General features: G+C 47.1%; 1 protein-coding gene across 7 annotated transcripts in view; it reads right to left on the bottom strand.

Annotated features, from left to right (window-relative positions):
* Positions 1 to 2573: 2573 nt before the first annotated feature.
* COL26A1 (collagen type XXVI alpha 1 chain) overlaps positions 2574 to 26148 on the bottom strand; it is a 170522-nt gene continuing 146947 nt past the window's right edge. For 4 of the 7 annotated variants that reach the window (XM_050981796.1, XM_018919312.3, XM_050981795.1 and 1 more), the window contains 7 exons: positions 20755 to 20847; positions 19369 to 19430; positions 16984 to 17046; positions 13483 to 13527; positions 12127 to 12171; positions 11433 to 11517; positions 2574 to 7190 (listed from right to left, as the gene is read on the bottom strand). In XM_050981796.1, the coding sequence (XP_050837753.1) occupies positions 7018 to 7190; positions 11433 to 11517; positions 12127 to 12171; positions 13483 to 13527; positions 16984 to 17046; positions 19369 to 19430; positions 20755 to 20847 (566 nt within the window). In that variant the 3' untranslated portion in view covers positions 2574 to 7017. The remainder of the gene's footprint in view (positions 7191 to 11432; positions 11518 to 12126; positions 12172 to 13482; positions 13528 to 16983; positions 17047 to 19368; positions 19431 to 20754; positions 20848 to 26148) is intronic. The other 3 variants (XM_050981797.1, XM_050981799.1, XM_050981800.1) reach the window with 3 other exon arrangements.

Below are 26148 nucleotides of genomic sequence, written 5' to 3' on the forward strand. Positions count from 1 at the left end.
AATAATATTATTATTAATATTATTATTATTTATATATTTTTATATATATATGTGTGTGTATTTTTAGGAGGAGAAAGACCTCTCATAATTTGAAAACTATATTGGAGTGCAAACTCTACCACATCCTTTGGCAAAGTGTTCCAGCAATTAATTCTCATCACTGATACAAGTTCTATCTTGGCTGACACACCTTTCCCTGCCATGCTCTACAGAGTGTGTGCTGTTTAGCTTCCCACTGGAGTCCAAAAATGGCATCAGCTTTGTCCAAGGGTGCTTGATCCTGTCCTAAAAGTGGGATGTGGCAGGGACAAGACCTGTCCTGTTTCTCCCTGCCTCTGCCAAAAAGGCTCAGAGATAAAAAAGTCAGGCCTGATCAGCTCCCTGCTCTCCTTGATGCCAAGCAAATTGCATCCTTCAGTCTGGAATAGTCACATTTTTTCCAATCCATCTTTGAAGCAGCTTGTCACTGTTGGTGAACTGTTCTTAGAGGGTAAATAAGATAATATAGTCTCCCTGCTTATTTTTCCTTTACACAGTGTATCAATTGTTTTTCTATAGTGTTGCTTGGGAAGTTTAGGGTGAGTTTGTTCCTGTTTCAGGGTCACTGCTTTCCTTATCCCCAGGCTGGAATGTGGAGACAATTCCAACTGCATTCATGGCCAGAGCCACTCTTACCACTCTGCCAGTGCCTGGCTGGCTCAAGAACCACTTGGTGCATGAGGTTAATGAAGAGTTAAAGCAGTGAACTCCAAGAGTAGCTGTGTTTTGTTGGTGAAAAAATAGTTTTCTTTTAATCAGCTCCTGCTACAAGTTCAATGTGTTCCCCTCTGCCATTGATTTTCCTGGGCTGTGTTAAGCTCAGGAGAAGTCAGTTCCCCTTGCTGTGATTACAATCAGTGGCCATAATGGCCCAGAGACCAACATGGGCCTGATGCTAATTTGGTGCCTGGCAGACCAGCACAGCCACAAATGTCCCAAGAAATTAATTTGGCCTTTTATCCAGCAACTCCCAATCTGTACAGTGGTGATTAACACAGCTGCCTTCCCTCAGAGGACTTTTTGCAAGGATAAATACATCGGAGTTGGAGGTGTTAGGACTCAAAAACTGAGATAAATACACCCTGAGAGACCCAGAGAAGTGCTGCATGGGAATGTCTGGCATGAAGTAACCTTGAGCATGTCCTCATCAGTGATGCACAAAGCCCTGTGAAGCAGAGACCTCCACTCTGTGGGCATTTTTGTGTTTACAAGGCTCAGCCTTTGCTTTTGGTATCTGCATCTCTGCAGTGCAGTCTGATCAGGAGGGGAAAAAACTGGCTGGGATTTACATATCTCTTGGTGGTTTTGGGATATGAAAAACAAGTTCAGAGCCCAGAGCTGTGACATCTGTGACACAAACAGCCCAGGCCACCCCCATCCAGCTTCCCTTTGCCAACACAGAGGTGTTGCATCTCCAGGGGCAGCTGTTATCAGAGTGGGAAGGTTAAAAGAAGGGCTTTACCCACATCCTCTTCTGGCAGTCTGAATTGCCACGAGAGATGGAGACTCTGGGGGTCTCCCTAAGCCCAGAGGCACACTCAGAGAACACCCAAAGGCTGCTGGAGGGGGCACATGCCCAGGAGATACCAGGGGAAGGAGGTCTGGGCAGCCCTTGCTGTCTTAGCTGAGCCAACTCAACCTCCTTGTACTGGGAGGAACCTTTTGGGGAAGTGAGGAACACTGCAAATATCAGCAGATTTTAATTCATATTGCTGGGCAGAGCACAATTCTCTGTCTGGCTTGTTCCCCCCTCACAATCTGCTGCAGCCACACATCCTCTGAGTGCCCTCTCTGAGCCCAGGCAGAGCTGGGATACCTGGGTCTGCCCTGGCACAAAATTACTGCAGGAACTGGAGGAATCTGCCAGGTTTGGGCAGAGCCTCACTCTGCAATGTACAGCAAGGTGCTCAAAGGTGGCCTGAGAGGCTGCCTGAGGAGCTAAAACACCTCCCCATGAGGGCAGGATGTGCTCCTGTGTTTGGGATGTGTCCCTTGTTTGGGATCTGTCCCTGTGTTTGGGATCTGTCCCTGTGTTTGGATCTGTACCTGTGTTTGGATCTGTACCTGTGTTTGTTATATGTCCCTGTGTTTGGGATGTGTCCCTGTGTTTGGCTCTGTCCCCATATTTGGGATGTGTCCCTGTGTTTGGGATGTGTCCCTATGTTTGGATCTGTCCCTGTGTTTGGGATATGTCCCTGTGTTTGGCTCTGGTGGCTGGGAATGCTGAGGGGTGGCTCTGTGTGTCCTGCAGACAAATCTCTCTGTCCAACACCTGCAGAGGAGTCAGTGCCACCAAGGGCAGGCAAACCCAGCTCTGGTTTTAGGCAAGAAGGGCCCTTTTTGCCCTTTTTGCCCTTTTTGCCCCTCCAGCCCACAGCAGGGCCTTCATGCACATCTTGTTTTTAAGAGCTCTGCCAAGGAGCTTTCCCAAAGAGAAGGCTGAGATGTCAGGAAGGAAAAGCCCTGATTTCAGGCTGCAGTTTGCAGTTTGAACTTGCTCTGAACTTCGTAAATAGAGGACACCTGACATGATATTCATTTACAGTAAGTTTATTTCTCAGTGCATTACATGAAAGGTCTTTGGTATTTGTGGGTCCTTGAATACTGTTCCCACTCTGCTCCGTAAGAAAATGCTGAATACAAAACATTCCATATACAGTAACAAACCCCATAGCAAATAAAGAGAAATAGATATTTTGAACAATAACATAGCAATATGAAAACAGATAAGTAACCATGCAAGAGGTGGAACAAACAGGTTGTGTTTACAACAAACATTAAAGCCTGCCATAAATGAGTTCATCCTGTCAGACAAGATTTATTCTTGCTCTAAGTTAAGAAATTACACGTGATTGCAAGATACTGCCTATGGCTGCCCTATAAAAGACCAAATGGTTGTAAAGCTGATCCCCAGGAGAGAAGCCAGGACCATTGGCACACATACAAAACACACTGATATAAATAAAAAAGGTACTGTGTAAAATAACTGGTGAAGAAGTTACCATTTCCTTCTGTGGCTGGGAATGTGCCTCGTGAACAATTATAGCACCTTTCAATCCCTTGGTTTCACAGGAAACCAAGAAATCACAGAGACTCTGAGTAGTTTAACCCCTACACCCCCAGTGGAATGTCATCTTGAGTCATACAGAATGTGTAAACCTGCAGGAGGATGGGTTTCCAATCATTGCATCAGGAGGGAAGCCCAGAAGCTGATTGTCTCTGGAAGCCTTTGTCACAGTGCTCGGGGTCCTATGTGACAACAGCTCGTGGCAGACACTGGAGCAGAGCCCACACAGCACCAGCATGTGCTGCTCCAGGGCTGGGTCTCATTTTTAAGGCCTGTTCTTTGAAAGTTGATGACAAAATGACTCTGGAGTTTGGTGGGAGCAGGTGAGGGCTCTTCTCTCTAGCTAATTCCTGTTTCCTAGGTTGCTAGCAATTCCTTACAGTAAGTGCAAATTAGACCCTCTGGAGAGGAGCATTCCCTGCCTCCCAGGAGTTCCAGGTTGCTGGTGAATGTGAGGGTGCATGACTTGCAAAGGGTTTTTGTTGTGCAATGTGCTGCTTCTGGTTAGCTCAGGGCAAGGAAAACACTACTACTACCAGAGCTGAGCCAAGTCAAAAACACACTGGAGCTCAAACAAACATCACGAATTTCAAAAAAGTCTTGTGGGGGGGGAAGGGAAAGAACACACTATGGTATTGCACAGTATGTATGTAAGGTAAAGCACTAAACATTTCAATTAAAATATATTTCTAAATGAGCACGCATTCAAAATAAATCCCCTAAATTACATAGACATGGCAAGAAGCATTATATGCCCTGGCTGAAATGAACCTCAGGATCCTGCCCATGATGGAGAATGTGGTTGGAGTGGTTTGCTTGGTCATCAATCTCATCAATGTCCGTGTGTGGGGCTGTGCTCACCTTTAAATGTCATTAAACTGGGGTGGCACAACAGTGTGGTACAGCCCTGGTGTGAGTGGAGAGGAATGAAAGCCCAGCAGAAAGTCCATCTGGTATAACCCTGCTGTCCCCCATTTAAAGATACAGCACCTCATCAGAGAGATGGGGCTAAACAGAGCAAGGAGAAAAAAATTACATAGCTCATACTATCAATAATAAAAGTGGTCTCAACCCAAACCTGAACAGCCTTTTAACAATTGACTTGGCAGGATTAATTGCAAACAACTTCCATTAAATTTTCCTTTCATCTTGTCAGTAATTTGTTTTAAATAATATAAAATTCCACATCCATGTCAGTGTAAATGTCTCAGCAATGTGAGTGACTAAAGCATTACTTTGAATTCAGAAGACAAACTTAGAGAAAGAAAGATTTCTCTTCCAGTTCAGTGTGAAGCCTCTGAAATGCCAGGGAAGTAAAAATGGCCTGATTTTATTCCCTCTTCCCCAAATTCAACCCTGTAGCTACAGGACCAGTGAAACTGAATTTCCCCATTTCCCTTTTTAAATATTGCTTTGGTTGGGTTTGGTTCCTGAAGCTGCCATGAGGAGAGATTGTTCCTGTGGCCTCAACTACAGCTGGCACCAGCCTGCCCAGTGAAGGAGTTTAGACTGAACTGAGATTTCTCCTCCCTCCCCAGGCCTGATTTCCCAACAGCAACTGGCTGATTTATCTCCTGGAAGTCACCAGTGGGGTCTTGGAGAGTCCAAGTGATCCAGACCAAGATGGTCCCAATTCACCACAGAGGTAACCAAGTACTTCCCAATTCCTGCCCAGGAATCAGCCTGCAAATGAGGAAACATCCTTTTTTTTTTGGACATTTAATTCTTAGATGGAATGATTATTCCAAGAATGTTCCCATGCTTGGCTGGCCACAAACAGAGCTCTTGCCCTGCCAGTAGAGAAGGAGGAACTTGGGTTCTTAGAGCACCACAGACATCCTCAGAGTTAATGCTGGGCTTAGAGTTTGTGCTGGGCTTAGAGTTAGTGCTGGGGGTGAAACCAAGATGCATTCAGAGAGGTTTTATTTCCTTCTCCCCAAGGGATTGCAGATACAGGATGGCTCCTTGAGCTCAGGAACCTGCTGGACTTGAGTTTTACTCATTTCCTTGTCTCTCTACACCACAGCTGTAACTCAGAGTGCAGCCAGGGACCTCCCCAGGCTCCTGCAAAACTCTGGGTTTGTTTTTTGGGAAATTCAATCATAAGCACAACCTGAACCAGGTGGGCTGAATGAGCCCCACAGCTGGCACTGACCAAGCAGGGGAGGATGCAAAAGGAGGGCAGGGAGTTGCATCCCTGCTGCCTGCAGCACAGCTGGTTGTTGTTCAGCTGCACAGCAGTAAAAGAAGGTTCTGGTGCTTGCTCAGCATCAGCTTGTGCCATTTCACCTGGCTGGGGATGGCTGGGTTCTTGAGGAGCAGGGCCAAGTCAAGGCATGGTGGGTGGAAATGCCAGGCTCCAGGCTCTTCAGAGGAAGGATTGGGATTGTCTCTGTTGGTAGCACTGCCATGTTTACAGTGTTTATGGACAGTCAATTTAATGTGGGGCTAATGCTGGGCTGGCAGAGCTCCTCCATTTTTGGCCTCATTTCCAGTGGGCTCTGCCTTGGGAAGATCACTTGGGGTGCTGAACTCAGGGACTGCTGAGTGTTTTCTTTGGAAAGCCTGTGACCAGAAACACTGCAGCAGTTCAGCTCAGCTTGCTCACACAGCTGTGTTCTGCACAGGAACCAGACATACAGGGGCCTTAACACAACTCAATTTGCTCACTTTTGTCCTGGGCTGAATTTGAGAACTGTCAGAATGTGGGAATTAAAAAGTAAAAAATAGTCCAGTCCGTTTTGTTGATTAATCTCCCCCTTCTAACAAAAATCACTGTCTACATGAATGACATCAGCTTGTCTGACCTGGTTAGCACAGCAGGTGGAGTGATTCATTTGTCACTGAAGGGCAGGTTCAACTTCTTAAACCTGGAAGCTGGTACTTCCCCTAAAATAACCAGTTATTGCAAAAAGTAAAATGACTCTGTATTTAACTCCCAGTGCAAGCTAAGCTCTTGACAAGACTCTAATTCCCTAGGCTGTGGTTTGCTCCTACACTGTCTCCAGATCCAAATGGTGAGGATTTACTCACAAGATTAAAACAAAACACTGTGAAAACATTTTTCCTGATTGCTGTAGGATTAAGAAGCTATTGCAAAATATCCTTTTCTGTGAATAGCTACTGCCACCACTTAAATTAATTATCTCTGGATGTATGCACAAGCTGAACACAGTATGGGAAAATTCTTGCACAATTCCATCATATCTCATGCAAACTGCTCTATGTTTTCACAGAAATAGTCTAAACTCTCTGAAGCCAGACAGAAAGCCAATGTTTCCATGAACATTTGTATCAAAAGTCCTTGTTTGGCCAACCACAAATAGAAATAATGTCACTCACATGCAATTAGCAACATGAAAAGCCAGGATTTTGTTGCTAAAGTCCAGAGAGCCACCTGAATTTTCAGAGCAATACTTTTAAATGTAATTTGTATTCTAATTTATTCTTTGCTTTAAAGAAATCCTTGCAGGTCATGCAGGCAATGAAAGCAGATGTCTCCAACTGCAGCAATGGACAAGGCTGAGGCTTGGCTTTGGCTCTGGGTGGGATGGATGAGCTTGGCCAGTTAAGCAGAGCTTTACTGAGTGACTGTCAAGGGCAGTGAGAGAACAAGGGCAGGGTTAAACCCTCGAGGCACAGCCAGGAGGTGCCACTCCTGCAGGCAGCTTCTGAGACACCTGACAACTGCTATTCCAAAGGCAAAACAACAAAATCAAGGAAAACATTCTCAAAACCCTCTCTGAGCTATGGATAAGTCATTCCCTGCAACCAGGGCTCAGAATTGGCCAGGGAAGGAACCCCAGCCACCAACACTGCAGCCTCCCACCCTCTTCATCTGCAGGGTGCAATTAAGCACTGGGTACTGGATCTTTAACTGCAGAACAGGCAGGGAGGACACAGAGATGCTCCTACTTCATCCTGTGGCTTCTCCTTCTGGCCTCAGCATCATCCAGCAGGGAGGAGAGGATCTGGTGGGCCTGGGGCTGCCGGGGTCCTCCTCGCTTGATCTTGGTGCTGCTTCTCAGGGGGGAGCCTGGGATCACATCCTGTCCAGAGCCTGGCTCAATGGAAGACAAAGAGTCTGTAAGGAGAGAAAGTCATGGGAGAGCACTATTTAAAAGGGGAGGCTGAGGAAGACACTCATGGGCCCTTCTGAGTGGTTCCTCTTGTGGGAGCAGTGGGCTCCTATCGCCGGCCGGGGCTGTGCATAAATCACAATCAGGACGGGACTGCTGGGAACGGGCCTGGAGCTGTTTGATTTCACAGCATCAGCCTCATTCCATGGTCATGGCAATGGGAAGATGCCACCAGCTCACATCCCAGGCAGCAGACAAAGAACTCAATGTTACAAATTACTTGAAAAGTTTTCTGGCCAATCACACAAAGCAGAAGCACATTGACAGCAGTTCTATCCACCACTATAAGCACATGCACCTTTGGTTAAACAATGCTTGCTTATTTCAAATACAATACCTGCTTGTAAGCCTTCAAACACAACGCACAGAGCTCCATTATTAAGCTTAGAACTTCCTAATATCTCACTAGATAAACTTTTCTGCAGCTTAGGGAGTTATTCTAGACAAGCATTAATACACAGACCGTTGTTCTATTTGTCCTTGCTTTTCTACTTCTGACATAATTTTTCTGCTGACCAATCTCATGGCTCCTGCTTAGCTCTAACCGCAGTTCTGCTGTCTCTGAGGCTGCCTTCTGCAGCTTCCCCAAAACCCTCTGATTTTATGTATTCCCACAATCTCCCTCCTGTTTCCTCTCCATGCAGGAAGCAGCTTTGGAGCTACAGCTTTGCTGCCATCACACTTCTCCTGCATGAGATGTGTCCTGTCTGCTCTGCCTGAGCTCTTTGGGGTAAGTGCTCCAGCTGCAGGGCCTGTTCTCCTTTGTAGTTCCATTTCTAAAGTTCTGTTCTGTTGTGTTTGTGAAGTCCCCAGGATGAGGTGAGAGATGAGAATCTGACTCCATGTTCTCAGAAGGCTGATTTATTATCTTATTATATGATATTATATGATATGATATTATATTAAAGAATACTATACTAAAACTATACTAAAGAAAGAGAGAGGATACAGACAGAAGGCTTAACAAGAATGAATAATAAAAACTCTGACTCCTCAGAGTCCAACAGCTGATGTGATTGGTCATTAAGTAAAAACAATTCACATGAAACCAATCAAACATGCACCTGTTGGTAAACAATCTCCAGACCACATTCCAGAGCAGAAAAACACAGGAGAAGCAATCAGATAATTTTTGTTTTATTCTTTTCTGAGGCTTCTCACCTTCCCAGGAGAAGAAATCCTGGTGAAAGGATTTTTCAGGAAATATCACAGTGACACTGTTCTTGTACTAATTATGAATTTACTTGGACTGTAGCAACTACTCAGCACTGCCCACAGACTCCTGGTGTTGGAGGATGAGCTGGTGAGCAGTGATGCTCTCAGGGTTTAAGTACCATTTCCCTCCTAGTAAAGGACATTTGGAGGCACTGAAAAGATTGATTGGAGGGATTGACCCACCCTGGGCTGCAGCCAAATCAGCAACAATGCTGGGGATGGATGGTGGCTGTCCCTGCTCCCAGAGCACCTCCAGGTAACAACCTCCTGCTCTTCCCTCAGCTGAACAATTCAGTATACACTGCTCTGAGCACTCTTCAGTAACAGATGCTGGTGGCTTGATCTGCCTCATCATTTCCAATCTCCCAATTTCTTCTTCCTTCTGCCTCCAGAGGTGGGTGTTTGTGTTTCCCTGCCAGGAGCCCAACGTGCCAGCCTTGGTTTGATCCCACCAGGCAGTGTTTCTGTTTCCAGTAAGATTTTGGCTGCTGGAGGATTTGGATTCTGTCTGCTGGCACCAAACCCTGCCAAACAATTTGGGCTTTTCTGTGTCCTGCTGGGCTGCTCTCTGCAGCTTCCAGGCCAGGTCAGTTCCAGCTGCCCTCCCAGGGCAGAGGAGAGGTTTGTTTGCTGGGATGTTTTGCCTTGTTGCTTGGGTGGCTGTGGTTTTGGAAACCACACTCAGTGGGAAGTTTCTTGGGAAAATGAGAGCATGGGATTGGCATTTCTGAGTGGGGTTTTAAAGCTGGGCTGCCCCAGGACCTGTGGTCAAATCCTTAACACCTACACTGGGAACATGACCAGGCAGTTGGTGCTGGGTGATTTAAACCTCTGTGGTGCCTTTCAGTCCAGGGAGGTCTGTGCTCAAGGAAAATACTTTCTGTTATTTAATGTCTTTTCCTCTTTGTTTGTTGGGCCCTTTTTAACCATATAGACAAAAATGAACATAATTGCACAAGGAAAATATGCCTTACTTTCCAAGTTCCCTTTCTAAACAGTATTTTTTTAGGGCCTAAAATATGTGTGAAGTGAAAGAATGGAACTATTTCAAAAGCACAGAGTAGGAATACAATTATCAATACTTATGGGACAAAAAAACCCCTAAAGTCAGACAATATAGGTGTTTAAATATGACCTAACCACAGTGTACAATTAAAAAACATCCATTTTTGCTGATGCAGTTACACTGGTACAGAAGCACACATGGGTGTAAATAACTCATCTCCATCCCAAGCAGTAACAGATCAATACAAATGGTTTGCTGAAATGACTGTTTCAAAATAACAGCAGCAGATGCCTTGCTGCTGCTGTATTTCCAAAGAGAATGTGAGAAAAGATAAATCAGGCAGTTCTGCTGGGGCAAGGTGTGTGAACCCCAGTGCCAGGGTCTGCAGAACATTCCTAAGGATGTGATTTTTTTGCTTTGTACCACTATAAATGAAGGTACAAAGTAAAATCCAAAGGAGGCCCAGACCCTGGGTCTTGTAAATTCCCTTTTCTAATGGACTCATCCAGGGAACTCCCCTTTCCCTCCTCCCTGGAGATCACCCCAGCTGGCATGGGTTGCTGCCTAGGAAATCCAGTGGGATCTCCCTGGTACCTGCACCAGCTCAAAGCAAAGCAGCTTTTGATACATTTTTATACAGAATGTATAAAAATACATTTTTCTACCCTTGGATTGAAAACGTGAAGTGAAGCAGGATTAGAGCAGAGGTAAGGTCAGGGTGAGTGTGGCTGAATCATGGGGCTGTGATTCAGGGTTTCCCAAAAAGCTTATGCTGTTGCTGCCTGTTGCTTTTGGAAAGAGAACTTGGAACCTCCAAGGGCACAGAGGAGGCCACAGAGCAGAGCAGGCTCCAGGCCAGCCATGCCCTGGCACTGGAAGGGTCCAGCAGCAATTCCATCCCAGCACTGGTGGCTCCAGACAGGGCTGGGATCCCAAAGTGCTGCCTGAAGTGCTTGGGATGGAGTGACTGCAGTGAGGCTCTGTCAGGACTGCTGGGCATTTCAGCTACTTAGCATTCCCATAGCTAAAATCAATAGCCAAAGGCCACATCCCAATAAAAGTGGGTGCTGATCTGAGGGGAGGTGTGAGGTGGGCTCACAAGCAAGGCCAGGAATGAGATTCCACATGTCAAGGACAGAAAAGTGCTCTGGGACTTGTTCAGTGCCATGGAGCAGGTTTGCTGCTCACAGGCTGGGACAGCAGAGCCAAACATTTTGCCTCTAACTGTGTTTCTGAAACACAGAAGGTGTTGGTTGTTGTGGCACAGCAGGTTTTGGCAGCTGGGAGAGAATTGATCCTTGGCTACCCCAAAAGGAGCAGTCTGGCAATAACCAATTCCTGTGACAATAACCAACACCACCCTGTGGTCAAGGGAAGAGAACATTCTTTAAGGAATGATGCACACACTGTCCCAGTGATGGGAGGGCAAACAGCCTCAAGAGATCACAAAAATCTATCTGAATGGACAACATGTGGGACTTCCTTTAAATCTGACTGTGAAAATAGGTTTCATGTAAGTTATGATCTCAAAATGTTCAGGGATCACTGATTTTCAGGGTGGCACAGCAGCTCTGTCTGGGCTTTCTCTGCACAAAGCAAGGGCCTCAGAGGTGTTCAAGTCACTTGGAAGATGCTGTTAACAGGATTAAATGATCTGGCCTAAAGACTTGAACAAGCAGCTCTGTGGGAAGCTGGTGGATGATCTGTGCCACATGGCTTGAGCTGCTGCTCATGACTTGGCTGCCTGAGCTGTAACAAAAATCACTGTAAGGGTCATTTCACCTGCTACTGGAAAGCCAGAGGAGGTAGTGCAGCTGCTGGAACTCAACTCAAAACTAAGTCATGGTATCTAGTTTTGATATTGGGGCTTGAACAGACACCAGAGAACTCAGGAGAGTGGGAGGATGTTTAACCACAAGCCTGAGCAGAGCCCTGGTTCCCTGGAGAAGAAAACAGCAGTGCTTACCATGAATTCCTATCATGTGCTCAAGGATCAATACCCTCTCAGCCAAAATCTTCAGAGCCTCTCGAAGCTGTTGGACACCTTCCCCCTGCAAGAAATAAAACCAAACTAACATTGGAATGGGTTGCAGAATAGACTTCTTGTCCATAATGTCACTTTCATAGCACCCAACCCTGCAGTGTGGATGTTTAAAAATGAAAAGATGCAAAAGAGGAGAAAACCTAAGCAGGAGTGCAGGAGAAATCCCTGTTCAAAGAGCTCCTCATGTACATTCAGGCTGTAGTTTGTTGTCCTTGTCACCTTAGGTGTGGGCTTGAAGGGCCAAAGAGATTTTGGGAGGTATTTGAGGGATTGAGAGCAGAGATGTGAGAACTCCAATGCTCTGCACTTGCAGTTTGATCTCTTCTGGCAGTCTGTCCCTCAGCAGCTGGGAGGGACAATAGGGAAGCAATTCCCAACCAGCTCCATGTGACAGAACAACCTCTGGGGACTGTGTTCAAGAACATGGTGACAACATGGCCAAGGAAACCTCACAGACCAGGGTTTCTGGCACACATTAAATTCAAACCCAAGGCACACCTGCTCTGCACATTTAACTGTGGACTCCTCCTCTGGTCCCCCCAAACCCACCTGTCAAAGGGTTGAAGGACAGCAAAGTGACAAAACCAAAAGTAAAACAGTAGAAACACATCCTTACATCAGCACCTTTGTCACCTTCCTCACCCTTCTTGCCTGGTTCACCCTGAAACAAAGGAAGGAAACTTGGTTACATGTGGCTGAGGAGCCTTCCAGGAGCCCTTGGACCCCTCCCCACCAAAGGAGCAAATTAAAGAAGCATTTCACCAGCAGCAAACACATGGACCTTCAAGCCAAGGGCCAAAGTGCTCTCCTGAGCTTTGCCCTGGCTCCTGTCAGCTTCCCAGGAGGTCACCACCACTTCTAACACAAATGAACTTGTCCAGGAGTGGCCAAGGTGCAGGAGGAGCCACCTGCCATGGCCTGGGCCCCAGAAAGGCCACAGACATCTCACTGGGCTCTCAATGAACAACATTGCATGCTAAACCACAGATAAATTGCTCCTTTCCCCCAAACATGGACATGTTCACCTTGATTTAGAACAGAAACCCCACCATTCTGCTTTCATTAATTAGTCACATCACTCATGCTCATTAAGCTTTTCTTGAGCAAAGATCTCTCTGTGCTGTGAACATTGCTCCCATGTTTCCCCCCAGCCAGGAAGTTCATGCACTCTCTGAAGAGCAGATGACAGGGAGAGATTCAACCACTCTGAGCTAAACCTAAAACAAAACTAACAATCTAAACCAGAGTGGGAAGGCTTGGCCTCTTCAAACCTGTGGGATATCCCTGAGATATCTGCAAAGCAGAGGTGAGCACAGGAGGAAGCACCAAGGAAAAGGTTGTGTGAATTGTATGAAATGATGAGGTGGAACCAAGAAAGAGAGATGAGAACTCTCCCAGAGGCTCTGGGGCTTCTCTGGAAGCTGCCAGCCAAAAAAGAACCCCAATTTTATCCACTAGACATCTGCCAGCCAACCTTCATCACCACTGGTTTGTTTCCACTGGCCATATGTGCCAGTGCAGACATCTCCTCTGGGCATCTGTTCAGGTATTGCCAAAAAAATCATATGGAGACATCTCTTAACCTCAATACAGGGTTTCCAGCTCAGCTTGGCCAACCAAGGTGCAGGAGGGAGTTGAGAGCAGCTGATGGACTCTGAGCTGTTTAACAGTGCCCACCTTTGGGCTCTGCTGGTGCCAGGAGCTCCTGTGTGTGCCCAGCTCTGGCCAGAGGGAAATGCAGGCAGAGCACAGCCCCTCTGATGCCCCCCTGGTCACTTCAGCACTGTGTTTACACCAGGGCATGCTTCATTTGCAGAGGGATTTGTTAAGGTGAGGGTGTCTGTGGAACAAATGTCTGAGCTGGAGCCAGCAGAGCTCAGCTCTGAAGCAACTCCAGGCCAGCCAGTGGCACCTGCAGTGCCAGGCACCAGCCCCACCTGAGCCTGGCACCACCCAGGAGTGCAGCACTTACAGGAAGTCCCTTAATGCCCCTCTCTCCAGGCAGACCTGCTTGCCCCTGTTGGAAATAAAGGCAGTGTCATTAGGAGATCCTTTGCCACTTGACAAGAACACAGGGTAATTTTTACTAGTGGAATTAAGATGGCTTAATGAAAAAAACCTTACACTTGGGATAATGTGTAAAAAAAATTCCTCTCCCTTGACATTATCACTTAGAGACAGCAAAAGGGGGTTATGGTTTTCTGTCAAGTATCAGCTCCAAATCCCATCAGCTCTGGAGGAGCTGGGTTGGATACAGAGCTCCTGAGCTCAGTGCCCTCTCTGTAAGACGATTAGCAGGTTTTCTGAACTTTCCAGCAGTCAGTTACATTATAGCAGGAAGGAATTTGGCTGGAGATTTGTTCCTTACAAAGACACTGCATTCTTCCCTCTGGTAGAAGTGCTGGGCTGCTGCTGCCCCAGCCAGAACAGAGCCCAGGACTCCCACCAAGCACTGATTTAATCTGCTCCTGCTCCACACACCCCAGAGCTACTGATCAAAACACAGTTACAATATTTTGGTTGGTTTGTTTCTTATTTTATTTTTTTCTTTAAGAGAAACATTTTGAACTAGTGTTGGTTTGGGGCAGAATGAAATGCTGTTAAACTGAACATCTGTGTTTAGTGTTCCCACCCTGGAGCAGCTGGGGCAGGGCAGAACCCCTGATCAGGAGAGCAGTTACAGGTTATTTAGTGAGAAAGCAGGAGCTTGGGAAGAAGAGGCAAAATGTAAAAGCATTCATAGAAATCCATTAATGAAACAGCCACATTTTCCCCTGGCTCTCCTCCTGCAGACACACACAGCAACAAACCCATCATTTTTCCCCCCCAGGAAAGACCTACATATATAGTGGCAGATTTCTGCAGTGGACAGGGAGAGCTGCTGGGTTTGTGTCCATCAGATTTGTATAAAATCAAGGGGCACCTACAGATCATTCCCATGGAATGAGCTCCTATGGAATGCCTTGCCAGCAGCAAGGACCCCTATGGACAGGGAGAAAAGCCCAGTCTGTCAGGTGCTCCCAGTATCTTCCAAGGGAAATACTTGGATCCTGCACTGGAGGGAGCAAAGCTTGTGAAAAAGCACAGGCAAGAGACAGAATCTCAGAAAGGAGCACAACAACAGACTGAAATACATAAACAGCCTGTGCTCCATGTCCAGGAGGAACAGAAAGGATGTTATCAGCTTAAAGGGGATCAAAGGATATTTAGGCTGGATGTTGGCAATATCTTTCATCCCAGGCCTCCCTGGCTGTTGCTCTGAAGAGTGCCTGGAGATGCTGGGAGCCTCCCTGGCTGGCAGTGCCTGGGATGAGCAGAGGCTGAGCGTGAGCAGCACACAGGGCTGAGCCATCCAGACTGCTGCAGGTCTCCCCCACATCTGTTCTCTCCAAGATTAAGCAGGAAGAATGTATAATAACATTTTCTCAAATCTCAGTAGATGTTGTAAACCCCCCCTCCCCTCTGCTTCTCTTTGCAGCTGCACAGCTCCTCTGCTCGAGCCCTCATTTTTAGCTACCAAACCCAAAACTGCAGCATGTAGTTGTCAAAACCAGCATTCAAAGCCACACTCACAAAAGACAAAAAGCACACAGAGCATCCTACAGAAATTCTGACAGAAAAAGCTGTCAGCTTCCCTTTCCACACTAACTGGAAATATGGGTTTTTTTTTTTTTTCCTTTTTATCAAGATATTTTGATATTTGAAAATCTCATCTGTCCCAAACCTAAGAGGAGAATTACAATTCTAGATCCCTAGCAAGGAGGGAACAAAACCAAATTCTAAGGGATCTGTAGGTGTGAATGGACACAATGCAACAGGATTTTGTTTCAATAAGTGTAGTAATAACATGGTATATTAGTAGTAGTATTAGTAATATGGTCAACCATAAACTACAGCAAAATGTTAAATAAATCACTGAGGAAGAGTTTTATCATTTTCCTGGATGGAAATGTGACACTTTGCCACAAAACATGCCCTTCTATTTTTCAGCTGAAATAAAGATTGAATGGCAATGAGATGTAGTTTGTAATCTGTGCATCCATCTCAGCAGTTCAGGTTTTGCTCTCTACCAGGATCTTGAATTCTAATCCCAGAACTCCCTCAGTCTGCAATCTATTTGTAAAGCCAAGTCATGCCCAAACTGGCTGAGCTGCACAAGGAAAATGTTACAAAAAAATGACCAAGAGCCACTCTGTCTTTCAGGGAACTGCAAGTGATTTCTTGTAAGAATAGGACCAAGCACCCAAAACTAAAGTATAACAGAGATTTCCAAAGGCAGGTGTGCCCCACCCTCAGATATCTGCTGCTCCTGATGCCTCAGGAGGGGTGAAACACCTTGCACAGTCTGCACAGAGGAGCAGTTTGTCTGCTGCTGGTTATTCCCAGGAATTTGAGAAGTCAGCACACTGGAGTTCACTGATCTGCATTTCCCTGTCCTGGCTCTTTCAGGCATCCTCTGCTCTGCTGGATTGGAAGGGGAGCAGGAATGCAGAGGAGGTTCTGTCCTGGGGGAATCACACACCTGCAGCCCCCTTCACCCCCATCTGTGGGACAGGAAGGAAAGGGAGCTTGTCTCCCACAGCTGTGGCAGTGCAGCCACCACTGCAGACATCCATCACTTCAGAGGAACCAGCCAAGGTTTTCCTCCTTGTCCTTGTCCCCTTCTTTGGCTCTCTCCATGCTGGGCTCTCAGTGGTTCTCCACAGTCCATGGTGCCCATCACACCTAAGGGCTGATGATCCTCTTCCACCCACTCCACTCCCAAGAGATTTTGTGCTCCTAGACTCACCCAAAGATTTCAGACCATGATCTTTTGGCAATTCAGCTGGACAGAAGCAGCCAAAGGCCCAAATGCCCCTTTCAAACCCTTCCCAGTGCTCAAATGCTGGGCTGGGAATGTCTCACATTCACACCCTTGTCAGATATTTCTCTGGTAGTTCCTAAACTTCACCAGTTTGGAATTAACTTTCAAACAGCCTTTTTGTTCTCTGTTTGTTATCAGCACTGAGGACTGAGGCACATGAACATTAAGAACATGACTTCAGTATTCCAAATATGTTAAGAACATCATTAGACCTGGGGAATGACTTGGGTTCAGGAAAAGTCAGGTGAGTTTTGAAAGCCTCAGTGCCACAGAAGGAAGAGTTCAGTTAGACCTCTCAAAACACTCCACACTAAACAGTTTTGGCTGGTGGAAGAAAGTTGGTCTCCACAGGCCTTTATACACCTTAATCTAAATTAGCAAATCTAAATTAGCAAATCTGCTAATCTCTTTGCAGAATACCTGACTTTGCAAGGAATTCAACTCTTTCTCTGTACAGGAAACCTCATCTTGGTTCTTGCAGAAACCCCAGGAGCTCTGCATTTAAAGTTGGTGGTGGCTGTGGTCCCACTGCATGTGTGAGACCTGTGCTGTGTATAATTGCACAGCCCCCAGATGCTGTGGGAATCTCCCTGGGCCTGTAAACCTTACTCTCTCTCCTCGGTCTCCTTTGGATCCTTTTGGTCCAGGCTGTCCTGGAGATCCTGGCAAGCCCTAGAAGAGATGCAGAATGAGAGGGAATTAATTTCTACTGTACAACCTTTGTGTAGGTGTAGTGAAGACATTTCCCAGTGATCCTCAGCTCCTGAAAACCTCATACACCCATTAAGCAATTGGGCTGGATTCTCTTTTTCCCTCAAGCAAACACAACAGGAGCTCTGTTTGCAGACATCCCAAGCCCTGCACTTTCTGCAGATCCCTCTGTTTGGTTCTTTTAATGCACTGCAGGCCCCTGATGTAACATTTTTTTGGGGTCAGTATGACAGGACAGTTCTTGTTCTCAGTTACCAAGAAGAAATTAATACACAGGTAGTATGTTTAGCTTAAAAATCCCCACTGCTTCCCCCTGCTTCTTAATTGCCTCAGTGGGTGGCAGGAGCAAGCACACATACCTGAAAATTAATTGGATTGTGTAGTGGAAATTATTTTGAAGCTATTCACTCACCCTAATAAACAATTTTGAAATTAAGCCCAATCTCTGCTAATAATTTTACTCCCTGGGTTGAACAAATCTATAAAGCAGTCACCAATGGCTAAGAAGGGCACAGTCTCCAGATTTCTGCTAATTGAACTGCTATGCAGAAATCGATCCAAATCCTTCACTTATCCACCCAGAGAAGCCACAGTTATTAACCAGACCAAGAGAGAACAATATTGTTTGTTTATATTCAGCCTGTCAGCTCTCCTTCTCCCCACAGCCACATACAAGCTGCTTTTTTTCCACCTCAAGTGACTTGCACGTTGCCTTGGAGGCTGCAGAAGTGAGTCTGGAGCTCCCCTCCAGGCCACTGGGGATTTAAGCCAGCCTGGTTTGGAACAGCTCCCCAAAATCCCCCCATCAGCACCAGAGAAATGGGTTTTGTGGGCCCAGGGAGAGGAGCAGTGCAGTGAGGAGCTCAGGCCCAAGGAGGTGGCACACGTGTGATTGAAGGGTGCAGAGGAGGAGCCCTCTCCCATTTCAGCTGGGAGCCAGCTGTGCTCTTCAGGCATTGCTCCCTGCCAGCCCCACCAGCTCAGCTGAGCTCCCCACCAAGCATTCAGAGACTTAGGCTTGGCTTAGGAGCTTCCCTGGGGCTGCCAAACAAGGTGGGGCACAGACCAGGCTTGGCTCCAGGTCAAACATGCAGCATGGACAAAACCCAAGTGTCCAAAGCATCCTTTGCCCCTGACAGCTCCCAGCAGTGTGTGGTGAGACAGGGATGCTCAAGAACACTGAATTCCACAGGGCAAAAATGAAAGGCTTACAGTGTGTGCTGCGTGTCAAAAAGCCAGACTCTGCTGCAGAATCTCCTTATGAATTGTGAATTACCTTATATTTAATGATGTTAAACTGCAGCTGTCATTTGGCTGCCAAATCTCTCACTGTGTGTGTATCTATCTGGAGTTTCTCATTGTTCTCCAGAGTATTTCCTAATTGAAAGGATTCTGCTACACTGGCAAACTTTCCCTAACCTGTTGTTCATTGCTTCTTCAAAGTGGTAATAAACACACAGGAAAAATCTTCTCTATTTTCAGTTCCAAACCTCCTCTTACCAGATCTGAGTTACATCCCTCTATAAAGTTATTTAACCTTTCTCTGTGCTCTCCAGTCATGTGGGATCCCTTTGAAAAATTTGATGCTGCTGTTTTACCTCCACATTAAGCAATATTCTTCCCAAAACTGAGTCCCTTTGTATCAGCCAACCACAGTTTGGAGCACTTTGGCAGTTCCCTATTCATGACTTCACTTCTTTCCATTTAATCAGCTTTTTCCATCCATGTGAGTACTGTGCCCTTCTTCTACCATAAATTTCTTGGAGTGAGTTTTTCCCACTCCATTATTATCTCTCCCCTCCACAATGTTTGTATCAATAAATAATCAAACTGATGGGAATTTGTGATATTTTCTTGAATAGAAAGTGCTATGTCTGGAAAAGTAGGCTTAACACATTCACTCTGGTGAATTGGTGAATTCCCATTGATGCATTTCTGTTCTTTTTATGTGTTCCACAGGAAATGCAGAGTTTTTTCTATCACTGTGTTAGTAAAGCCCATGTCAGATCCTTTGCATCAACTCAGGCCACAGTGAAATGTTTTGACAGAGCAGCAGCACAGTGTGTTGTTATGATTAAGGGAAAATCTGGAAAGCACAACCATTTCAACCTCTTAATCCAGAATGAGAAAAAGGAAATAAATCACAGAAAAAGGAATTAAATCACAGAATTTTATGGGGAACAAAGCAGCAGATCTAAGATTACTGTCCCTCCTTGTGCATGGGATGATGTTTCACCCCTGGCCCCCCTCTGCCCTTCACCCCAAAGCACCAAAGCACCTTACTTGTGATCCAGGGGCTCCAATGGGTCCTGGGGGCCCTTTGGGTCCTGAAGCACCTGGTGGCCCTGGTGGGAATCATAATTGGAGACAATGTTAAGGAGACTTAGGGAAGAATCCTAAATTCCATGCACTTCTTCCATCTTCTGCTGAGTCTCCCAATGAGTGAGAACCCTTCACCAAACCCTGGATTATTACTGGACACCCCCATCCTGACAGAACACATCCCAGGGGGTTGTTAGAGCTCTGGGAGGAAAAAAATGGTGGAAATAGGCAGGAAGGATGTCAGTAACATCCACATTCCCATTCCTTAAAATGCAGCTTTTGAGAAAACTTGACCTAGATCCATGGAACAGCTCCAGAGACACTGCAGGGGCTGCTCCTGGAACAACCTCAGATGGCAAGGGAAGCCCCAGGGCTGCTGCACTTGGTCAGAGATAGGAGAGGCTGAGAGGGGCAAAGCAAAGCTCTCTCCTGGTCTTCACTCACTGCAGTGGCAATAAATTAATTCCAAATCTGTACCACAGGAGAGCTGCTTCCAGGATGAGTTAAGCACCATCTAAACAGGTCAACCTGTCTCACACAGTGACTTAACAGATTCATTCCTTTTGAAAAAATAATTATATTTCAACAGTAGCTGTTAAATTATACCTGCAGATGGGAGACAGGATATTTGCTTAGCCTGAACTTAGCAATACTCCTCTCTGCTTTAGTTGTCACAACCCTTGAGATGAAACAATGTGGACATTATACACAAAGTACAGCTGAATCAGCCTCAATCATTAATGCACCATACAAATACTTAAGTCAAAGAATAAAAGAATTGAAGGATAAATGAAAGGCCCTCATAATGAAAGGAGAAGCCTTTTCTGCAACTAATGGGAGTTGACTCCTAAATATGCATCATACAGGGAAGTGCTGAGGTTTGCAGGAATATTATCATTTAAGCCACCCATCAGCACAGAGAGAAAGAAGGCTTGTCACTGAATTTTCATCTCAGATTCTGATTTCAGTTACACTGGTGAAAATCTGGAATTGCTCAAACTGGCTCCAAAGTCTTCACAGAGACCACAGAGCCTCTGGCCAGCCCCTGCTTGGTGCAGCTCTGGGGGTTTGCAGCAGGGGGGGAACAACTCTGCTCTCAGGAAGGAATCACTGAACAACCTACCTTGAAAAACAGCTTTTAATCGGCCCTTTTCTCAAGATGTAAAGGTCAAACAATCAGCCACCATCAACAGATGAAAACCCAGTTACTTCTTGCCAGTGAGGAGCCCTCTCCTCCCCTGCAGGCACCCAGGGACCATCCCCTCTCCATCAGAGGGACTTTGCCATCCTCCTCCCTGCCACCCTGAGCCCAGCCCCTACCCAGCCCAGCCCAGCCCTGGCTGTCACCTGGTGGCCCCACGGGCCCCGGGGCTCCCCGCGGGCCGGGCAGTCCTGCCAGAATGGTGTCGATGACGGTGGAGGCCAGCTGGGCTTCTCCATCTGCGGGCAGAGCACAGCCAGGGTCACAGCCAGGCTCCAGCCCAGCCGGGATCACAGTTAGTGTCCACCTCAGCCAGGATCTCAGTTAGACTTTATTCCAGCCAGGATCTCAGCTAGACTGGAGCCCAGCCAGAATCACAGTTAGTCCCGAGCCCAGCCGTGATCCCAGCTAGTCCCGAGCCCAGCCGTGATCCCAGCTAGTCCCGAGCCCAGCCGTGATCCCAGCTAGTCCCGAGCCCAGCCGTGATCCCAGCTAGTCCCGAGCCCAGCCGGGCTCTCAGCTAGTCCCGAGCCCAGCCGGGCTCTCAGCTAGTCCCGAGCCCAGCCGGGCTCTCAGCTAGTCCCGAGCCCAGCCGGGCTCTCAGCTAGTCCCGAGCCCAGCCGTGATCCCAGCTAGTCCCGAGCCCAGCGGGCTCTCAGCTAGTCCCGAGCCCAGCCGGGATCCCAGCTAGTCCCGAGCCCAGCCGGGATCCCAGCTAGTCCCGAGCCCAGCCGTGATCCCAGCTAGTCCCGAGCCCAGCCGTGATCCCAGCTAGTCCCGAGCCCAGCCGTGATCCCAGCTAGTCCCGAGCCCAGTCGGGCTCTCTCCGCGATGCTCTGGCGCCCGTTGCTGGCCGCGGGCCGGCAGTGCTGCAGGATGCTGAATTTGGGCTCCTGGAGCACCTGCCCTTGCTCCCCAAGGGCTGCTGAGGAGGAGGTTTTACAGCGACTTCTGTGAGCCACAGAGAAGTCTGATAAGAGGATCCGTGTTTGCCCCTGAAAGAATTTTCTGCCAAGGTCATTGATACAGAAACCAAGGAAGAAAGAAGGATAAATAAGAGAAACCTGCAAGTGCCTGTTCCAATAGCACTTTGTTTGTCTTTCCTGACCAATGAGTACAGTGTAAACTTATGAGTTTGGTAAGGATGTATAAAAAGCATGCATGCTATAATAAAAAACAGGTTTGAAGCCTTCTGAAAATTGAGTGTTGCTTTGTATTGTCTCCATCACAACCACGACAGGCTGTGACCTCTCATCCTGCAGAGCTGCTCCTCTCACCCCTGAGAACCCCAGACAAGCTGTGCTTCCTCTCCAAACCTTGGTACAATCCTGCCTTGAAATGACTGACCCCAGACTGGCCATCCCCACCACAGCCCTGCCTTGTGGCTGCCTGGCAGGGGAAGGGTGTGGGGCTCCCTCCTGCCTGGCACCAGGCCCTGCTGAGCCTCCCTGGCAGCACAGCCTCCAGCCCAGCCAGCTCACCTGGGCAGGAGCTGCTGGGAGGTGCCCTGAGGTCTAAGGATGCAGGAAAGGCCAGGGATGGGTGTGCTCTGCCCCCTCCATGTGCTCAGAAAGCTTTCCTGCCAGTTAGGATCATTTTAGGTGTTCAGCTGGGCAGGTCCACTGAGCTCTGGGAAATGGAGAGAAATGGGAGTGGAGCAGGGAAGGGAAAGCCAGCGGCAGGAATTGGAGGAGTTTTGTGCTTTTGCACATCTTTCTCAGCTCTCTCCAGTCAAGAATAAAACCCAGCAGCCTGTTGCTGTCCATATCTTCCCTCAGCCTGGAGCCAATGGGTTTCTATTCAGTTGGCAGCTGAACAGAAAACCCACAACTATAAATAAAACAGCAACCCTCAGTAGTTATTGTGATGCCAAAACCATATTCAACAACCCTGCTCCCTGTGGATCTGGAATCTGGGGAGGTACCTGTATGGCAGCACCTTTCATCTGAGCACTCCACAACACTTTGGGACAGTTGGGAAACCTGGGGCAAAAAGTCAATGAACAACCAAGACAACAAGGCCACAAAACAAGCACAAGAACAAGGAACCCCTCTCATCCTGGTGCTACCAAGGCTCTGTCCTGACCCTTTGCTGGGGGACCAACTATAAATCTCCTGTTTAACCTGGATGAAGATGTTGGCTCCTGGTCACCAGGATGGCAAACCCTCTGAAAACCCCACATTTTCCACAGCTGGAGGTGCCATAAAGGAATAATGTCCACCTCCTCCTGCCCATGACCTCAAGCTTACTCATGCTTCCTTCCACCCATCCCTGTAACTCATCACAGTAAAATTCAGGGGAACCCTGGGCAGGAAAAGGCTGGGAATGTCTCACTTTAAAGTCCAAGTGACACCAGGAAGGTCAGAAGGGTGTTTGCTTACTCTGCAGAGTCCAGCCCAAAGGTCAGAAGGTGAACTCTCCAGAAGTTGTAGCAGACACATGTGAAGTCTTCCAAGCTTCTGGAGCATTGGCAATGGTAGAGAGAACTTCCAAGGCAGGTGTTTGAAAGCAGTTCCCAGGGGAAACTGCAATGGCTTGGGCTGCCAAGGATGACAGGATACCTCTGCAATGCCTTCCTGGCAGCAGGACAGCACAGGATCCAACCCAGATCCCTCTAGGAACCACATTTTGTGCCTAAAGCCTGAATGCAAACAGTTATTTATCTGACTGCTGCTTCTAAACCCATTCATCTTCCCCCTCCTCACAGCCCTGAAACAAAACAACTGAGACTCTTCTCATGTTCAGGAGGAAAGGTACCCCAGTGGAGTGTGTAATCCAATTAATTTGAGTTTTATTTGTCCATGTCAAAATCCATCACAGCTTGGGAGTAAGATGAAATTGGGAAATGAGCATCAAACAGCAGTGAAGACTTTAACAGTTGCAGAGCCTTTTGTTTTTAAAGTGATCAACAAAATCAACTGCACATCCACTGAGAGGGGCAGAGGATGGACTGCAAACCAGGGTTTAATTTCTGCTGGAGGTAAGCCAGGGATAAAGACTGGGGTTACAAAACATTCCAGCTAAATGGCACATTATTACCATGACAGTTCCTCCCACAGATCCACCCCTCCTGACATTTGACTCAACATTATTTAATGGAAGGTGATGCCATGATTGTGACACAGAAGAGAGCTCTGATCAACAGCCCTTGGGCTCAGCAGCTCCTGCCTGGCCTGGGCAGCACAGGACTGGGCCAGCTCCTTCCTGGCCAGTTCCTTCAGAGCCAGGTTTCCTTCCAGGATCAGCTCTGAATGAAACACACTGTGAGTGAAATGGGACTGAAGTGTGTTACAACACAGCCCTCATCTGTTTTTAAGGGTTTGCCTCCATGTTCTCATAAAGCAGCAGGAAGAATTTGTATCTCCTTATAAACTCCCTTATAAGTGGGGACATTCTGGGGCTCTCTGCAGCTGGAGATTGTTAGAGCAGCCACAAAATAGCATCAAATGGTAGCAGGGATCTTCCCTTCCCAGCCACCTCCTGCACTGACCCAGGCTCAAGAGCTGGATCCTGTTTCAGTGCTCCTGGGAAACCCAAAGCAGCAAACAATGCTTCATTTGAGAAGATCTTGATACTGAATTTGCTCCAGGAGCTTTCCAACCCCTATCCATGCCAAGAAGAGGAGTGAAACCAGTGTGGCCTGGTCAGGCAGGAGCACCTGTGTTCTCTGGAGTGGAACAGAGACACCCTGAAACAGCCCAGAAATGCCCTGGAGGACACAGGGAAAGCTGCTCAGCCAGAGCAGCAGAGGCAGCTCAGGGCACACTTGGAAAGGACACAGTTTTCTCTATTCCTTTTCTCTTCTCCTTCCCCTTCACTTCCTCTGCTCTGTTCTCCTTCCTCAGTCAGGGCCTGGCTGGGATGCTGCTGCACAGATCCTCTCCCTCATCACCTCTGACATGCTGGGCACACCATCAGCTGCTCTGCCTCAGTTTCCCCTGGCTCTCCCCTCAGGGAGTGGTGGAGACACCTTCCCTGGAAGTGTTAAAAATGTGGGGCTGTGGCCCTTGAGGACATGGTTTAGTGGGGCTGGGTACTTGATCTTGGAGCTCTTTTTCCACAGTGATGATTTTATAAAAACAGGTTAATTTTATTTCATGTGTCCTTGGCAGATCTTTGAGCTGGAAGGAATCAGCCCCCAAGAGTGAGAGTTGCATTCTTTTCCCTAACTATTCCCTAGAAATCACCAATGTTAGCACAAGGAATAGGAATGAGCTGCCTCCAGACCATGATCACTCATTGTTAAGTGGCAGGCCAAGTGAGAGATCCCAGTAGCAGCAGCCCCAGCAGTGGGGAACAGCAGCTCAGCTTCTGGCTGAGGGCTGAGCTTTCTGACTCAGGGATAAATTCCCCCATTATGGCCTTGATTTGTTGAGACAGGATGGAAATGAAGTAATCCTGTCTTAATTTTTTTTTTCTGCTACCTGATCTGGAGGAGAAAAATGGGACCATTTCTTTTACCACAGCACAGGGAAACTGAGAAAATATTTGTCTCCCTATTTCTGGCTTCTGCCTACAGATAAATATTGCCAACAGGAACTTGTTGCAATTAATAAAGGCACAGGCATTAACCATGTTCAGGCAGAACCAAAGTCTGTATAATAACAATAACCTGATACAGCTCTCACATCTCATTCCCATTAGCAGGAATATGCTTCCCTCTGCTGTCAGCAGCTGGAATTTTGTGTTTATAGTTTTCAGATGTGCTCCTTTCAAAGCAAGTATATACATTTTTAAAAAGCTAAACAGAATTTACAAGGCTAAGTTTTACTGGTGGCAGAAGATAAGCCTTCCACCAGCCTGTGGAAGGCAAAATCAGCCAACAGAGAGGAAAAATGGTAAGAAAATAAACTTGATACTGCCAGAACATTGTCATGGTGACACAGATACTTGCAGCTGGATTTGTATTAAGAAAAAGTGTCATAAAGGTTTGGGCTACTCCTTCTGCAAACCAAGAAATGCACAGGCATGGAGGGAGGGATGCCAGGGATGGAAATGGAGCAGTCACCATCTCCTCACTGCTCTCAAGTCCCTGTGTGTGCTGGCAGAGACAACAGAAATATTTATCCACCATTTATCCTCTCCTATTTGGGCACAACACTGAGTTCACCCTCCTCACACATCAGCTGGGAGGCCTTTATTCACTTTTTAATTTATCCACTGATCACAAGGAAGAGTTTAATTCAAAGGGTGGTTGGAGGGAGGGGGCAGCAGCAGCACCCAACCCATCCTCAGGGATCACTTGGAATAAAAGGCAGAATGTGTGACCCTGAGAGGAGTGAGACAACTGCAATGCAAAACTTCCTTGCTCCCAGGCTGATGAATGCAGCATGTTGATGTGGATTTGGTGAAAATCTCAGGATTGAACCCCAGTTATTCATCCTGCCCATACACCCTAAGTAACTGAATACAAAATCGAGCTGTTAAAATTCTCCCTAAATTAAAAATACATCTGTTCACTTTTGGGAAAAGGAGTCTGGAGAGCAGAGTGGGTGGAAGGGAAGGGAAGGGAGAGCTTGAGATAACTGTCAGACATGGGG

The sequence above is a fragment of the Serinus canaria genome, chromosome 19 (genome assembly GCF_022539315.1).
Source record: "Serinus canaria isolate serCan28SL12 chromosome 19, serCan2020, whole genome shotgun sequence".
Lineage (NCBI taxonomy): Eukaryota > Metazoa > Chordata > Aves > Passeriformes > Fringillidae > Serinus > Serinus canaria.